This window comes from Vipera berus (assembly GCF_964194415.1).
Source record: "Vipera berus genome assembly, chromosome: 5".
In the NCBI taxonomy this organism is placed as follows: domain Eukaryota; kingdom Metazoa; phylum Chordata; class Lepidosauria; order Squamata; family Viperidae; genus Vipera; species Vipera berus.
Window position 1 is genome coordinate 33,575,657 of NC_138207.1, and position 19,080 is coordinate 33,594,736.

At 36.7% G+C, this 19,080-nt stretch overlaps 1 protein-coding gene across 4 annotated transcripts in view; it reads left to right on the forward strand.

Moving 5' to 3' along the window:
- PAX3 (paired box 3) overlaps nucleotides 1–19,080 on the forward strand; it is a gene marked incomplete at both ends in the record, with an annotated part of 90,279 nt that overhangs the window by 50,756 nt on the left and 20,443 nt on the right. For 3 of the 4 annotated variants that reach the window (XM_081328735.1, XM_081328736.1, XM_081328738.1), the window contains one exon: nucleotides 18,503–18,708. In XM_081328735.1, coding sequence (XP_081184861.1) covers nucleotides 18,503–18,708 — 206 coding nt within the window. The remainder of the gene's footprint in view (nucleotides 1–18,502; nucleotides 18,709–19,080) is intronic. The other variant, XM_081328737.1, reaches the window with a different exon arrangement.

Consider the following 19,080-nt stretch of genomic DNA (forward strand, 5'->3'; position numbering starts at 1 on the left):
ACCTCACATTGCTCATAAAAATGGTAATGTCCTCTGTTCATTTTCAACAGCACCAGAAGCAATCCAGTTATAAAAAAATCTTTATAGGGCACAGTTTAGCAGAAATTAAACATTTTTAAGTCCTACTGATTTTAGTGGAAGGGATTTAAGTATATGCTTATTATTTATCACCAGCATAAATTGGAAAAAATACTTTATTGTATCTTGCCTTCTTATGGATCCAGTAAAGTGCCTGTTGAAATCTGCTTAAATATGTATATCTTAAAATTAGAAAATTTCTGGTCAAAATAAAACAGCCCTGGATCAATAAGAAAAAGTATGGATGGATCAATAATAAAAGCACCCTAAATAATATACTGAATGTCAGTGGCATTTGGAAAATATTCCTAATACAGTCACAGGCTATTAATTACCTGTACATAGACTAAAGAAACAAGTATTTGACCTCTTTCAAAATCAGTACTTTAGTATGGAATTCCGTACATCTTACAATAGGTTCCGGTATTATCATAAATACCTGAATAAAGACAAAGAAGTTGTTGGATTAATTTACTGAGAAAAATGTCATGTCCAATGGCCAGAACTAAACAATTAGGTAGTTATGTGAAAAATGGGGGATGGAGAGAGAGAGAGAGAGAGAGAGAGAGAGAGAGAGAGAGAGAGAGAGAGAGAGAGAGAGAGAGAGAGAGAGAGAGAGAGCGCACACACATACATACACACACACACAAGTTCCATGTCAGCAATAAAAAATATTATCCAAGCTGGGAAAACAATCTGATTTAGTGTAAAGAAAATTTCACCTATGAAAAAGGATTCTAATATAGCAAGTGAGCTGTAAGGAACTCTAACTTGAAATGTATGTTTTAAATGCTGAATAGTTGAAATGATAATATTCTTATATACATACCAATACCCGTACTAAAAATTTCTTCATCTTTCTATGTTTTCTTTTTAAAAATGTTTTTAATAAGTAAACAAGAACAACAACAAACAAAATGAAAAAAAGAATGCATGTACGGTACATACATAAATACACTTTGCACTAGAGGGAATGTTAAAATGAAAGTGTGGTTATATAAATCACTTTCTGTTTTGTAGTATTTGTCAAAAAATATGATACCTTTTGCTGCCTGAAAAGGAAAAGAATCCACCAAAATTCAGTATGACTTATTCTAAATTTAATGAATTTGTGAGATTTTAGTTTTGAATGGAAAAAGGAAACTGCTCCTATGTCTCTGAATATTATAGGCCTAGTGCTTTTTTAATTGTGAGTCTACACAGAACACATTAATATTTACTCCACTGAATGTTCTTATGGTCTTTTCATGTGTCCTTGGTTAATCTTGTGTGCTTGCTTCCAGTGTAATGCATATTATATACAAAATACACATGATAAAGCCTGACAGTGTAATGCAATTAGTGTAATTACTTCATATAACAATAATATTTGGCATGAGGTTCAGAGTTTTCCTAATTTACAGGGGTATCTTTCCTATGAAAGTTGGACTGTCTGCTCTTCTGTCATGGTATATGTTTGTTTTTTCATCATTAGGAGTGGCCTGCTTTTAATTTTTCTAGCTGGTTATAATGGTTAGGATTTTAGAACAAAGGGAAGGAACACCTCTTGGTATCTGTTTACAAAATGCAAATAAATGCAGACAAAGAAATAGTTTACATTCAACATTTACATTCAAAGAAAACAAAATAGAACTTAGAATCTGTGCTGGAGGAAAAAAAGCAGTCACTGTTCTGATATACATTAAGTGATGTTTAGTATCTTCTTATCAATACATTTAAAAACTTCTTTGATGGAAAATGAGATACCGTACACATTTAGGTTAACTATTTGGAGCTAGTATGAACAGCAAATTGAAACTTTTTTGCAAATAAATGCTAGTATTGTAAAAATATCTGGCTGAATTGTATTAGTAAGCAACAGGCAGGGACTTCTAATCCTGCTCAACTGGAAAAAAAAATCAGTAGAAAGTTAGAATAATGTAAAGCAAAGTAAGGTAAATATCCTTTGTAAGGAATTTTCTGGACCTCTGATAAACCCTAGTAATGCTTTGGAAATAAACATGTTGAGGGGTTTTGTTTGGGTTGGGAGAAAGCATTTGGGGATCACCTCTCTCTCTCCCTCCCCTCCCCCCATGAACAGGTTCACTATTTATGACTGGCCAGAGCTACCATATGTTCATAAAACCCAAACGTCTGATCATCCTATTTCAGATTGAGAAGTGCATTTTTGTATTGGATGAGATTATAGTTCCCTAAATAAAGTTCATTGCTTAAGTTTTGTCTTGTACTTGATGCTGTCTTTGGAAATGCAAGTGGCAAGCATAAGAGAGAGGTGATGGTGGCGATGGAGCATTTTCATAATGATTTCCAAGGTTTTGAGCTTTCTGCCCTATGAAGATAAATACTGTAGTTTTGAAAGAAAACCTTAAAAATCTCATCTCTTTTTCCTTGAGTTTTGCTACATATTAAAACTGTGTTTGATTTGCCTTTCACTTATTTATTTATTTTATTTATTTTGATTTATATACCGCCCTTTTCCCGAGGGACTCAGGGCGGTTTACAGGGCAAATTAAAACAGTACAATATATACAGGTTAAAATAGAATTAAATTAAATAGCCCCAAAATAATTTAAAATTAAAATCTTAACCCAAAATCCTCAGTCCAGGCCGGCAAGCTTGAATAGCCAAGTTTTTAGGTCCCGGCGAAACGAGCGAAGGTCGGGGGCCATCTAGAGTTCCACAGGCAGCTGATTCCAAAGGGCAGGCGTACCCACCGAGAACGCTTTCCCCCTGGGGGCCGCCAGCCGGCACTCCCTGACCAGCAGCACCCTGAGGAGGCCCTCCCTGTGGGAGCACACAGGACGATGGGAAGTTGATGCTCCCGAAGATAGCCTGGACCCATGCCATTTAGGGCTCTATAGGTCATCACCAGCACCTTGAATCTCACTTGAAAGAATAAATTTAATTTCCCTTATTAAAGCAGGGTTGTTTGATTTTGATTTGTAAAGCCAAGTTCACAATGTGAGGCCTAATTTGCATCAGTCTTGAATAACCTGGATCCAACTCTAGATACCTACCTACTTTTTCCTACTATATAATTTTTACATGATCAAAGGAGAACATTATTAAGAGCATGATAAGCAATCATATATAATTTTATCTGCCACAGGAAATAATATACTCTATGTAGTTTTTGGTTCGATTGTGGATTCCTAGTGTTTTCTTAGCTTGCTTCTTTTCCTGCATACATTTCATTACCATGCTAAGGGACATAATCAGCACGTGAGGAAGTAGAATTTGCTGGCTATTTACATATATTTGGTACTTTTCTTATCAGCCTTGACTGGGGCATTATTTCTTCCATGATTGTCTTTGGGTGGATATTCCAGGGAAGAGAGCCAGTTTGATGTAGTCATTAAGGCATCAGACTAGAAACTGGGAGACTGTGAATTCTAGTCCTGCTTTGGGCATGAAGTCAGCTAGGTGACCATGAGCTAGTCTTTCTCAGCTCCAGAAAAGACAAAATTGGGCAAACATTTCTGTAAAAAACCTGTCCAGTCAGTCTCCAAGAATTGGACATAATTGAACAGATGAACAAAAAATTTCTAAGGAAAGAAACAGACTTACTTCCTCAGTCAGATGATCAAAAACCAGTTAAACTAGGTTTAGGAAACCAAGAAAAAAAAAGCCCCAATCAAGGTTGGTAGGACATTGGTAGGATGATATGCTTTATATATAAAAACTGTGTGAGATTATTGAATAGACCAAGATGGAAAGTTTTGGCAGTTCCTACTACAGAGAAATAGTTGTTGAAGATGATAGACTCACTGAAATAGTCAAACTGATTTGTCTGATTAGAGAAAAAAGATCTGTGTTTATCAGTGACTGGAAATCCCTTATGAACTTTTTCCATAAAAAAAGAAAAAAATTGAACGTGATTTATGATTTTGATGATTGGGCAGGATAGATCATAAAAGGGAGTTATAATGTAACTTTAGAGAGTCTCTATCATTGTACTTAGGAGTGCTGTAAGAAGGCCAGAAGCCACTTCGTTACATCTTTTTTCTTTTCTGTTCATTTGTTATTTTCTGCCTCCACTTTTAGCTTTTTGTTTCCATCTTTCTTTTTCTTTTTATCTCTATTTTAGTTTGCATTAGTCTGATTCTTGTGGTTGATTTTCAATAAAGACATACAGTGCAGGCAGAACTCAACTTAGGGCTGCAGTTGGGCTGGAATTTCAGTTGTAAATCCTGCTGGTCATAAGTTCAGGCATTCACATGACCAGACCCAATTTTATGATTGTTTTTATAGTGGTCATTAAGCAAATTATGCTAAATCCAAATCACATCATGGAGTATAAGAGCAAAAGCCGTTGTCACTTGGCAAAAAACACAGGAAATCAGGGTAATGTGACTGCAGGATGCAGTCAGAAATGTGAGCTTATTGCCAAGAGCTGAAAATCAGATCATGTAACTGTGAGGGGGCGTGACATTTTATGATGGACAAAAATGAATAAAGCACCCTTTCCAAGGCCATTGTAACACTGAAAGGTTATTAAATGAATGGTCATAAGTCAAGGATTTTCTGGATATAGCTATAGCTATATAGGATAGGATAACTGATGATGTTGTCTAGTATGGCAATGAAACATCTGCAGGAAGAAAATAAAGTTTAGAGAAGACCAAGAAGCCAATATTTAATTAAAAAATCATTTTTATTTTTGAGATCATTAGGAATCATTAGGAAGTGATTGATGACATTTGTTTGGTGAATTTCAGATGTTGTTCCAGTTGACTGAAGTTTCTAGCACATAAAATGCTTTACTTTTGTAAAGATAAATAATTTCTATTTAATAATTAAATGCTATAATAGTTTAGGTTAATATTTTTAAAAACACAAACACACACAGACACTGACACACATACAAAAAACCCAAACAAAAATATTCAATAATACATAATTCTCCTTCTCTATCACACCATGCCATTGCCTGTTTTGGGGACATCCTGATCATTCCAGACAATACCAAATGCATTTGATATTTATATAATTACATCTATGTGCTTCTTCAAGAACAAATCCTCAAAAAAGTGATTTGCATAATAAGACATTAACAATAAATAAATGTTATCTTTTACAACAGTGGTGCATTTTTCCTCTGTGGTTTTGAAGGTCGAAAAGGTAAAAGCAGTGTATTTTCTTATTGCAAGTACCAGTCAGAGAATACATTGGTTTCATCTTTGCAAGGTTCAAAGCAACAGAGGAAAAGCAGAGAGAGTTAATGTTTTTGGCAAGTACAAAAAACTTTAGGTTTCTTTATATGATTCTCTGTATCTGGAATTCAGAATATCATGCCTTGCAAAGTTCAAACTATATATGAATGAAAAGATATAAAGTATTTTTTGTGGAAAGTTGTAGAAAGTTTAAAATACTGTAGTTTATTAGCTTTATTTCTAAAATGTATAATTGGTGTTCTTGAAGATAAATAAAATGTTAAAACATACATTCATGCTGCATTGTAAAAATGGAAGTGTATGGATCTGAACAGCCTTCAGTTCTTAGAATCTATTAAAAATCTTTCTATATTTTACAGTACAAGTTTTCTATTCTGAATATGGTGATCTTATGAGAAAGGTTGTGGATTTAGGTATACATAGAATTCTTAAAGTGGCCTCCATAGTAACAATATTTGTTAGTCTCTGTATAAAATATTTGCAGGCATTAATAAAAGCAGTTTGTGAATAGCTGAGAGGATGCAAAATTGATTTTTGTGTTTACAGTTGCTTCTTATTCTAATTTACTTAGTTAACATTGCCAGGCACGCCTAGTTTATTTAAAACAAAACTCTTGTGGATTATTTATAATTCTTAAATGAAACAGATTAACAATAATTAGGAATAGATAATGTGGTTTGCAATTTTTAGCCTTGGTATATTATTTTGATATTTAAGTTGCTATGAAGCGACACTAAATAGTCTTATATCCCACCTACTTAAACAGTTTGCATCATGCAGGCTTTTTTTTTTTGCTGAAGCTGTAAAACTTCCTTTTTCAAATACTACATTGTAGCTGCACATTGTAGCTACATTGCTGACAAAATGTCTCAGCATCACTCTTAATATGAGCAGTCATTTTGAGCATGAAATGGTTTAGCTAATGATTTATCTCTTGCACTGCTGTGCTTGGGGCAGCTGTATGATTGGCCTCTTTAGCAAGTCAAGTAATTTCTTTAACAAAATGTTAACGCACAGATGGGCCGTAAGCTGTCAGTTAACTATTATTGTATGCACATCTGCTTGCTTTCAATGTACTGCCTGATGTATTCAGCCACTTACTTAGCTGCAGACCTCTGAAAAGCACAGCCTGCTCTGATTGCCAAATAAAATGTTCATTTGTCTCTTCTTCTTATTGTTTTGTTTTGGGAACACATGTCAGCAGCTCAATTACCCAGTTCATTAACAGCTCCCAATAGTCATGCCGGCCAGCCCATGATAAGGGGAGTGATGGTAGCACATATGGGCAATAATAGCCAGTCTCTAGGCAATTGTAAATAAAAATCAGTCTCAGCCTTTCTCTTTTGCTTCAGCTCCAGTTTTGTTTCTGTCACTTTTTATACGGTACGTACACTGATTGGTCGAAGGTCATTTATCAAGAAATATTATGTTAGAATTCCAACTAAGTCAACTCTTTTGTCCCATTTGTTAGCTTACCAGTCTCAACGCTTAGAGTTCTTAATTATTATCCTTTTTGTATGAGGTTCTGATAAATGAACAATTGCTTCCTGAATAAGACATTACATAAAATCAATATTTCTGTCTTACTTTCTCCTTTGGTACTGTACTTTAGCAAATAGATGTATGTAAACACTTGGAAGTTGTAAGTTCAATTTTTTTATAAATGGTAAACAGTGGACATTTTTGCTACAATTGTATGTTTACTTTTCTAGGAGTAAACTTCACTGAATCCAGAGAGGCTTACTTCAGAGTGGATGTGTATTCAGTTGCACTTCAGAATTTTCTCAGAGGGAATAAGAGATTAATAAAAAGACAGAAAATTATGCTTGCAATGAAGAAGTTGGCATTTCTAACAGTGAAATCAAACAAATTGTGCTTAATTATACATTTCATTATAATTCCTGCATTTTTTGAGCTAAAGCACTTATTATCAAATTTATTGCAATTGGCCTCGACAAAATTTAATGCAGTTCTTGTTCTTTTGATTTAGATATTGCCATTAGAAGCATTGGAGGCAGTGCTTAAGATATGAGATACTATATTAAAATATTGATCTCCTTCAGTTGTAATCCATTTTTACCCAAATGGGCATTTAAAAGGAGCTTAAATAGAACAAAATGAAACTATCCAGCTTTCCCCTATCCTGCTTTTAAATCATAGCTGTTAAATTTTGCTATGGTACAAAACCATGAATACTGTACTATAAATGCACATATTGTCAAATATAAAATGTTAATATTGACTTTACTATGAATTTTATAAATTACATTATTCATTATGCCTCACCTCATCCCAAGAATATTTAAGATAGTAGATCTAAACACATATATGTTTAGTCTGAAATTTTCTGGGTTTTGGAAATGTGGTAGCCTTCAAGATGAAAATGGTGCCAAATTATCATGTTTGAGATAAAGATACTAAATTAGGATAGGAATACAATACAATACAAAAATTGTATCACTACAATTGACTCAACCTTTCTTGACTCTTTGATGAATCGAAACTGAGTCAGTTATGAAAAAATGCAAACAGAGCAATAGGTACAGATATAACTCATTAAAGAAATCAGACGTGGTAGGATGAACATTTGATCATTCTTGTTGGCCTTTGGAAAGTAGTTCAGCAGTGTTGAGCAATATGCAGTATTTCATACCATGCTTTAAGAAACGTCTCCTATCTTGCGGAGAGAACATCATGAGGAAACTACAGTACTGACTGCAAACTACATTCAATTAATAGTACAATATATGACATTTTCCTACTTGAGCACTAGAAAGTTTTTGTAAGCATATTTCTGCCCAAATAGGCATTATACTAGTCTGTCCAGACACGTTATCCTGGGTTATTGTGTGGGGGGAGGGTTGGGGGGGAATTTTCTACCATGGCGACTTTAACAATCATGCAAAATGGGGTCCCAATATAAATAAATTTATTTATTTTATTTATTTATTTGTTTTTATATACCGCCCTTCTCCCGAGGGACTCGGGGCGGTGTACAGAGTAAGGTAGGTATACAGTTAAACAATAGTAAAAAAACAATAGTAAAAAACAAATGAAACCCCAAGAGCTATCAGGCCAGGCCGGACTGCTGGAACAGGTAAGTTTTTAAGTCGCGCCGGAAGGTGCGAAGGTCGGGGGCCATCCGGATTTCGGTAGGCAAGCAGTTCCAGAGGGTTGGCGCACCCACTGAGAATGCCCTCCCCCTGGGGGCCACCAGCCGGCATTCTTTGAGCGGTGGCACCCTGAGGAGGCCCTCTCTGTGGGAGCGCACAGGACAGAGGGGTGTTGATGTTGGCAGAAGGTGCTCCCGTAGGTAATCCGGACCCATGCTATGTAGGGCTTTGTATGTCATTGTTAGCACCTTGAATTTCACTCGGAAGGCAACCGGAAGCCAGTGCAGCTCACGGAGGAGAGGTGTGATATGGGAGTATCGGGAGGCCCCCAAAAGTGTTCGTGCAGCTGCACTCTGCACCAGTTGAAGCTTCCGAGTGGCTCTCAAGGGCAGCCCCATGTAGAGAGCGTTACAGTAGTCAAGGTGGGAGGTCACAAGTGCATGGGTGACTGTACGTAAGGCATCCAGGTCCAGATACGGTCGTAGTTGGCGCACCAGTCGAACCCGAGTGAAGGCCCCCTTGGCCACAGCTCCTATGTGATCTTCCAAGGATAGCTGTAAGTCTAGGAGGACACCCAGGTTGCGGGCCCTATCAACAGGGGGTAATAACTCATCCCCGATGTTAAGGGATGGAACGTTCTGAGTATCCTGGCATGCCGGTATGTACAGCCATTCAGTCTTGTCCGGGTTGAGTTGAAGCCTGTTCCTCCCCATCCATTCCCGGACCGCTTCCAGGCAACGGGACATCACGTCGAGGGCATCACTGATGCTGTTTGGAGTTGAGATGAAAAGCTGGGTGTCATCAGCATACTGATGGTACCCTACTCCAAAACAAGTAAAATAGATAAAATGCTTGATTTATTTCAAGTATTTTTTACTTTTGGAAAACTTTTATTTTGAAGTCTGGCCTAACAATTCCTTTTCCTTCTCGTCTAATACAGGCTTCCTAAGGGAGACTAGATAGAATTGTATACTATCTCAGAAAGCACCAAAGCTTTGTAGTAAAATAGATCCTTTACATGGAAAGAATTCAGTTTTAGATCCAGCATTTCCAAATACATTTGGAAGAAACTTTGCTTGTAAGTGTGGAGAGTTGATGCCACACACTGTTAGCAATATGGATAAATGGTAAGAAAGGCAACTTCCAAGCAATCCTGGCCTGTTGATATAAAACTAACTAAATTGTGGGCAGACTTGGTATATATTACAAAAACTTAGATGAAGGTGGGGACATTGACAATCAGCTTTCCTGGGTTTGGAATCTTTCAGTCTCTATGGCATTGATTTTAAGATCTTATAGCAATAGCATTTAGACTTATATACTGCTCCATAGTTTTTTACAGCACTCTCTGAGAAGTTTACAATGTCAGCATATTGTCCCCAACAATCTGAGTCCTCTTAAGCCTGTCAGGATTGAATTCCAGACTGTGGATAGAGTTATCTTGTGGTACTGCATTCTGACCACTGCATTACCAGAATTTATAAATATCAAGGAGTTTGTTCTTCTGGTCTTTTGTGAGGTTAATTCAACACTTATCACTTATAGTGGTTTGGCCTAAATGCATGATGGTTCTAGAGAATTTATGAAATTCTTGGATCCAAGAATTTATCAGTTTATCACTTCTTGCATCCAAGAATTTACCAATTTATCACTTCAAGAGAGGATGCTAGCAGAAGCTTTTAAGTAGACTGCCCCTTATGAGGTCTTCCTTGGAGTTTACTAATTTTGATAACAATCACAACCTTTAGCCTTTCTTTTTTAGGATAGGTTGTTGAGTGGGCACAGTGGATGTAACTGCTATATATCCTAGAAGAAGCCAATTATTTGGACTTGAAAATTTTCAATTACAGTTCAGGCTTGGGCATGAAAGCAAAATAGTGTCCTGGTTTATGATCTTTATCAGGATTGTGATAGACACAATAAAATCCTGATTCTGTTGGACCTCTTTGCAGCTTTCACCCCTATTGAATACAAGAGGATTATATATTGGAAGCACTGTGTCATGGTTCCAATAGATGAAACTCTTCAAAGAACTTCAAGGCATTGTTTACCTTAAAGAATCTTTATTTAAGTAGCATGGCATCAGCACGTACATTGTCGAAGCCAAAATCTGAATTCTCCTCCCCTTAGCACATAGTATCAAACACAATTCCCTCCTCTAATTAACAGTCATAAATCACATTCTCCAATTAGTTTGAAATGCAGATTTTCCCTCCTGTTCTCCAACCTGCCATTTCTTATCTCTTATTTCAAAAGCTCCTGCTTTCACACACTATTACAATATTGTTATGTCTAACTAACTCCCATCACATTCCTCCTCTTCCCCCAGTATCATCTAGACTAGTACCTGAAGGTTTTTAAAAAAGATTTCAGAAGAATGTTCCTACTGACTTCTTCCTAGGGATGAGAGAGAGTGACTGCCCAAGTTCACCTAGCTGTTTGTGTCTAAATTTGGATTAGAACTCATAGTCTCCTGGTTTCTAGCCTGGTGCCTTTAACCATTGCGCTAAACTGGTTCTATAACAAAGAGTGATAGCAATAGCACTTAGACTTGTGTAGCACTTCACAGTGCTGTACAGCCAGCCCTCTCTAAGCAGTTTACGGGGTCAGCATGTTGCCCCCAACAATCTGGTTTCTTATTTTACCGACCTCGGAAGGATGGAAGGCTGAGTCAACTTGAGCTGGTCAGGATGCTTTATATGTGTTTTTACAATTAATTGCCCATGGTATAAAATAATTTTAACTAGGATCCCTACAGGTTATCAATAGGTTTGATTTAATTCAGAGACCAACAGATTAGTCTTTCAAGTGATCCTAAGACCACACATTTGGCTGAAAAGTCCAGAGGTTCTTGCACCATGTGAACAAGTTTACAGCTTTTTGCTATAACATCACCTACTAGCATTTGCAATTCTGTGAAAGGTGGACATTACCTGCCAGTAAACTTTGGTTGTCTCTTTATTTAGTTGTATTTATTATAATGTTCTTCCAAAAAATTGTATATGGTAATATTTATTAAAAACATAAAAGCAACTCTTGAAAAAAGCACAATAAAATAGAAAGAAAATGCTGGTTGGAAAATTCTGGAAGTTGAGATTCATGCATATTAAAGTTGCCAAGTTTCAAAAACACTGTTTTATATCAAAATATTGCAGAGTGGTCGATATTATACTTGGCCATAGAGTGCTTTGCTTAGCTAGATCCTTGTCTTAATCAAATGCACAATGCACTGGATTGCTTGACACAATGCACAGGTGGCTACCCACTGACATTAGACCTTCTGAACTTCTCTCCTGCTGCCTCCCATATTCATAAGTAATCTGTACATTCCTCCTAGGATCGTAAGCACTTGGGGAGTTGCTAAGTGTCAGAATTTATCTGTACAATTTTGATTAGACCAGACTTGGCAGGGGTTTATTTTCTTTTTAATGATCTCTTGCTGTGAATCTGAACTTTGAAAGGAGGAGAAGAGAGGAATGAAACAGAAATACTGGTGGGAGGTGACGGTGAGGGTTAGAAGCAGAGCATAAGAGAAAGAAAAGATAGTGAGGAAAAAGTCAAAGTGACAATGTCTGTGCTGAGAAACAGAGTGATGAGTATCTGCTCTTGAATCTTAATTATGTTAAAGATTCCAGTGGGAATGTTTCCTTAAATGCTTGGACCATAAAAATGTCCAGGCACTAATCTGTTTTCTCATCCCTGCAGTAGCAATAAAATATGTCTTTAGTTTTTTTCTTTCTTCTTTACTTAGATAGCAGCTGGTGAAACCTTTTGGTTAAGACAAACAAGGATATTTGTTAAGAAAACAAACAGCCCCCCCCCATAATATATAGTCACTTTGCTTTCTGGTCTCTTTCTGATTTATTAGTAAGCTCCCGAAGTGAGCCTGTGCCCATTGCAGTCCTTTTTCTTTTTCTGGAAGGAGTTTTTCTTAAATACTAAGGTCATATATTTAACATTTTAAAACTTCACTGATTTCCCTCCAGGGGATAAAAGAAGTTCCAGGTGCTGCAGCCTCTAGACTGAAGAGACATGGATTAACCCCTACAGAGCATCCAGTTCAACCTTCCCTTACCTCCTCCCTCCCCCCACCCATTTTCTCATCCACTTCAGTTTTCTTTGTGTCTCCTGCATCCTGCTAGGCAGGTGTCAGAGCCCTGAATGCGGGTAAAAGGCCCTGTTGATGGATACCACAGATGGAGCGTGGAAATTGGTAGAATAGGCCTCAGCCACAGGCCATTTCTAAGGACTCAACAAAAGCTGCCAAATAAGTCAACAAAAATCTTGAAGTTCACAAAGGGAAAGTGTCATTTGTCATTTACTCTGAGCCTGTGAAGGGGTATCAGCCTTGCCTCCAGTCTCTCCTCCCTTGTACCCGAGTAAACATGCTAGAGGTCACTCATGGAGATTTCACTACAAAAAAGGACACTGTAGGTCAGAAAAAAACAACAAATCTGCTCATAGCTTTCAAGTTACTGTATGGAAATAGATGTATTTGGCTTTTGGTAAGTGAAAAAAAGTAGGGTTGCATGCAAAGCACACAAATAAGTCAACTCTATATTGTCTATAATAATGCTTTTTGACATTTTTGCCCCAACATATTTAAATTCTTGAAATGTAGAAATATATGCTTTCCATATTAGTATGTGGCATCATTTAGAAATCCAAAATGTATTCCACAGTAGAGAATATATCTATGACACTTATCTTCCTAAATAATATAAATAGTATTGTGCCAGTCAAATTAGTAAAGTTGGAAGATACCTTATACAGATACTTAGAATTTGGTATATTTCCAGATTAAAAAGTTACATAGCCAGTTTTGGAACATGGCTCAAGAGCTTCAATTGTGAATAAAAATCTCTGTAAGATTTAGAGTGTCCTGATGTTAGCCCAGGAATAGCGTAACATGTATGGTTTCTCTGCTTAGTTGTACATGAAAAAAGCCACTGTTTTCAAATGGGGAGCAAGAAAGCCAGTGACGAGATAAATCCATACAATATATTATATTGGCAGTTGATACATGCTTTTCAAATGGTTGTCATGCTTTGCTGCTACAGTTGTTTAAATCAAATTGTTCCCTGAGAATAGAAACAATTAAGAGAATGAATGATTACGTGTATTAGTTGTTGTACAGTGTTTCTCTAGATATACTTGTTTATGGTGTTCCTGCATTTGTTAATTGCAAGTAGTATTTTTGAACTGCTGAGGTATACAAGGTAGACAAGTTACACATTATATGTGACCTAATTCCTATGAAATAGAAGAAAGAATTAGTGTTTAATACTATTAACTTTGCTGAAATATTTTCTGGAAATATCAAACAGGCCATAATGGGATAAGGAACAAAGAAGCACTCAATTTAGTTTTAGTTCTTTTAACAAAAAATAAACTTTATGGCTGTTCTTTTGTAACTTATGGGTTTCCCCTCTTATGTTTAAATAAAGAAGCACCAATTCCACTGTTCTATCAAGATGGCTCTTAGCTTAATGATGCTCAGGACCTAAATGTGAAGACTTTTCTGCTGTCCAAGGCTTGGGTCAGGGCGATGGTTGAGCCTCTTTTGGATAGCTTTTTGTTATATGTCTATCTTCAGGATGATCATGAATATTTTTTTCTTTTGTGATAGTTGTTCTACTTTTTAAATTGTGAGCTGTGCAGAGTCCTTAAGAGTTAGAAGGACTCCAAATTGGTTAAATAGATAAAGTAAGTAACTTTGTGGAGCTGATAACAGTGAGATCATTTGGATCCTAAGATCAGCAGAGGGGATGAGGGAGGAAAAGAATTTGTCTAGATTGGATATATTCAAAATTATCCTTATATGACAACTTTTAAGATTCATTAAGCTTAATTTAAGCATATCATTAAAACTCATACACAGACGTTTGACTGATGCCAAGATAAACCCCACCAATGATAGCTACTGGAAAATCCCATAACTCAGTGTTTCATGCAGGGATGTGAATGGGAAACAAGATCTTTGGAAACACTGGAATGACATGTTGAAGGTGGTTTAGCAGTGGTCTAGTTCTGGCCAGTATGAAGTGATAAGGCTTAGCTAGAGTGACACAGCTCCTGCTTTTTAATTCTTAGCTCCATGTTCAATTGGTTTTAAATGTTTAATTCTTGTTGTTTTATATTTTTAGTTAATTACAGAAGATAAATAAATACATACAGCAGTCCAGGTCTTCCTTTTTTTTAACAAAGTAGTACTTGGATAATTCCAAAATTGTTCCCATTTGAAGAAAGCAAAGAGATTGCTAAAACTCCTTTCACTCAGAAAATCTTACTTATAGGTGCTAAGGGGAATAATACTAGAAAAACAGACATTCTTTTCCTATATTACACTGTGGAGTACTCTTTTAAAAGGATTTCTATCTGCTTGATTGAATTTGTTCTGTATTTGCATTCCAGCTGTCTTTCAACTTATTTGGGAACATATGCTAGAGAATTGGATATCATTGAATCCTGTGGGTGACCTGTTTTCAGTTAATTATATTTATTATTTATTTACATTTACTAAATTTGTAAGGTCATCCAACTCAAACAATGTGGTGCCCAACCAAAAACAACAACAACGAAGAATAAACTAAGGCAGGATAAAAACTTAATAATAATTTTAAAAGCCCCAAATATATATTTACTATTGCAATTTATATAGTTCTCTGTGTATGTTGTTTTGTCTTGTTTTGTATTTGTTATTGTATTGTTGGCATTTGGGGGGGGGTGCTTAGTTGCTGTGAACCATATGGCTCACAGCAACTAAGCAGCCCCCCCAAAAGTCAACAATACAACAATAAATACAAAACAAGACAAAACAACACACATATACACACACAAATACAAAATAGAAACATCTATATAATGACACAGTCTCTAGCCAGGTTATGCTAAAGACCAGCAACTATAAAAATAATAACAGGTTCTACCATACGCAGATGGCAAAACCAAGTCTTTAAGGCCTAACAAAAAGTAAGGAAAGGGTTAAGAGCAATCTGATCTGTTGGGGGATGATGTTCCAGCAGGAAAAGCTCTTTCCCTGGGTTCTGCCAGCTGGCATTCCCTAGCAGATGGGACTGGGAACATGCCTCTCTGACCAGACCTCTCTTACCAAAAGAAGCATATAAAATGGCAACCAAATGCAATAATAAAAACAACCAAAAGGGGCACCTGGACCTAAGAGCTTGAGGGAAACCCCTCCCCCAGTCTTAATGGTTTTCTTAAGGACAAGCACAACTAGGGCCTTATGTGTTTGCTATAATGACTATGAACCTGTAGGTTGCTCCAGAATGTTGGTTAGGATATGGATATTGATGCCCAAGGCAACTATATTCAGCACTAACCCCTTGACCGCCTTTGCCAATTCAGGCAGGGAGAATGCTTGGTGAGGAGGATAAATAGTTCATATAAACCTTTCATATGGCATAAGTAAAGTAGCGGCATGCCCAAGTTGATAACAACAACACAACAACAACAACAACAACAACAATCATGATGATGTTGGAAGGGATATTGGAGGTCATCTAGTCCAACCCCTGCTCAGTTAGGAAACCCTATAACATTTCAGACAAATGGCTGTCCAGTCTCTTCTTAAAAACTTCCAGTGTTGGAGCATCCACAGCTTCTGGAGGCAGGTTATTCCACTGGTTAATTGTTCTAACTGTCAGGAAGTTTCTCCTTAGTTCTAGGTTGCTTCTCTCCTTGACTAGTTTCCATCCGTTGCTTCTTGTCATGCCTTCAGGTGCTTTGGAGAATAGCTTGACTCCCTCTTCTTTGTGGCAGCCCCTGAAATATTGGAACACTGCTATCACGTCACCCCTCATCCTTCTCTTCTTTAAACTAGACATACCCAATTCCAGCAACCATTCCTTATATGTTTTGGCCTCCAATCCCCTAATCATCTTTGTTGCTCTTCTCTATATTCTTTCTAGAGTCTCAACATATTTTTTTACATCATGGATACAGTATTCCAAGTGTGGCCTTACCAAGGCATTGTAACTGGATGAAGTATTCCAAGTGTGGCCTTACCAAGGCATTGTAAAGTGGTAATAACACTTCACGTGATCTTGATCCAGGAGCCCAACATAAAATACATATCAGATTGCTACACAATCATGTAGAAAGCAAGAAGAAGGAGTTGTAATATTATCTACATCCCATCTTCACCCTAAGTACCTGTGAGCATGGTGGGGGACAACAAACCTGTACCCTCCTGATACAAACCAGATTGGGCTATCTATCCATAATTAACCTTTGGCAACAAAGATTTACTAATTATTATGCTGAACTTGCATTCAGGACCAACATGAATGTGTAAAAGGACAGATCAATAGGTTTGTCAGAAACTTTCCATCTGGCAGAACAACTGTAACCATCACCAGAGATTGTGCTTCTCTTCATCTAGGTTGCAAGTGACATATCTCCTATTGCATGCCCCTCTCTGTGTATTCCATCTACTTTTCAATGGACACCATCATTCCCTAATCACCAGGAAGGTAGACTTAGTTATGCATAGAATCAAAGTCGCCAGCAAACAGATGAGGAACCAGAACAGTCACAATCTCCTTTTCTCATCTCTCATTTATTTCTATGAATTATATTGACTACCAATTAAGCCTATGGTGCATCCCTCTACTTAAATTTAAAAAGGTTCTTGTCTAGTAATGTCACCTCAGATGTGCTACTGGATACCACAGATATAGTTTTCCAGGATTTGATTCCAAGCAAATACTGTCAGCTTGTTTTTATCAGCCACGATAAGAAAAAAACTGTGTTTCTCTATTCTTGTCCTAGTAGTAGTCAAACACATCTACAGATTATCTTGTAATTTCCTCTCTCCTTCACAATCATGTCTGATGTTTTCCAGTGTGCTAACTATTAGCTTCTGCATCAAGTTAGTGGGAATAATCTGGACCCAGAAATGCATTTGCTAAATATCAAAGTCCAAAATGCCAGCAATAATAGAACAGTACTCTAGCCAAAGTCATGCAGGAATGGCTCCCTTACATACAATTTTGGCAACTTTAAGTACTGTGGACTTCAGCTCCAGAATTCACCAGCTGAAGTCAACATATATTGAAGTTGCCAAGGTTGAAAAACAATGACCTAGATGATTGGGCAATAAACACAACAACAATAACGATTCTAGAATGGAACGAAATTGCAATTTAGAGTAGAATGTATCTAAAAAGAGTTGTGAGGGCATCAGTGCTGGAAGGGTTGCTGAGTGGATTCAGCTTTTTATGGTAGTTATTAGTTGCCACAACTGGGCAAATAGAAGCTGTAAACTAATTAATCTGAATCATTTATTATGTTCTTATATCTTTATATTGGTTTAAGGCATGCACTTTATGTAAATATACTAAATATAGACATTTGTTTGGGATGAATCAATTTTAATTTTTCATTCCTGTTTTGAGCTTTCAGTTTTTAGGATCTACTAAGACAGAAATGAGTAATTCTATAGAAGCAAAGAGTTGAAGCCATTGGCTATGTTTATTCACACATGCTAAACTTTAATGTGTTTTGAATGGTTTTGGCTTAGAACTAAACCATTATGATTTGCAAGTTATAATTAATACTTTAATGCATTGTGTCAAACTAGACAATTTTAATCAGTTACAGTGAAACCATGAACAGTGCATGGAGGAACTAAGTGGAGGTAAATGGCCGGAAAGGCAACCCTAGCCCAATAATAATAAAAACCCACTTTGCATTTTAAGTGGGAGGGACTTTGGCAGGGACTCCTTAACTAAAGACAGCCTTATATGTATGATTCGAGTCAAGACCATACAAATTTACTGGATTAATGACAGCACACCTAGAATTTGCATAGCCTGGGTTTCAAACTTTTGAAATCACTGGGGAAAAATATCCTGGATATATTTGAATAAATAAGCCCTGTAAGAAAATTGTAATCTGTGCCTGCAGATATTACAGAAGGAAGAAGTTTCTTATAAAGTATAAGAATATGTTGGGGCACGCTCTTAAGATTAACTATCCCAAGATTGCTTGTTGTTTAAAATTGGACTGCTGTTATTTGAAGAAAACACCATTTGCTTAGTGCTATTTCTCGTTTTTCTCCTGTTCTCCCAATCCAATATTAATTGCTCCATTGTTTGTTTGTTTGCTTTCTAGCTTCAGCACAACAATCAGATGAAGGTTCCGACATTGATTCTGAGCCAGATTTGCCCCTGAAGAGAAAACAACGTCGAAGCAGAACCACTTTCACAGCAGAACAGTTGGAAGAGCTGGAAAGAGCTTTTGAGAGGACTCATTATCCTGACATATACACCAGAGAGGAACTTGCACAAAGAGCTAAACTCACGGAGGCTCGGGTTCAGGTGAGTATTATCCGACTTTCAAACAGACTTCTTCTATTAGTTGTGTAGGAGAACAAATATTTCTTTCATAAAGATTTCTTTCATAAAGAATTATGAGATAAGCTATGTTGCAAGACCATAACTCTGAGGAGTTATCAGAACATATGGTAGTGCTGAAAGAAGCTGTTTGGTGGACTCCACACTTGATGCTTAATTTATTTCGGTAACTGTTGAAGGTAAGAAAATCAGTGTGATTTATATTTTTAAACACACGTGATGGACCTCATTTTTTTATCTTTTAAAACAGGAAGCATAAAAGATAAATACATAAAAACAGATCATTCAAAATATTTGCTTGTTTCAGATATTGAAACTGAAAATTAAATTAACTAT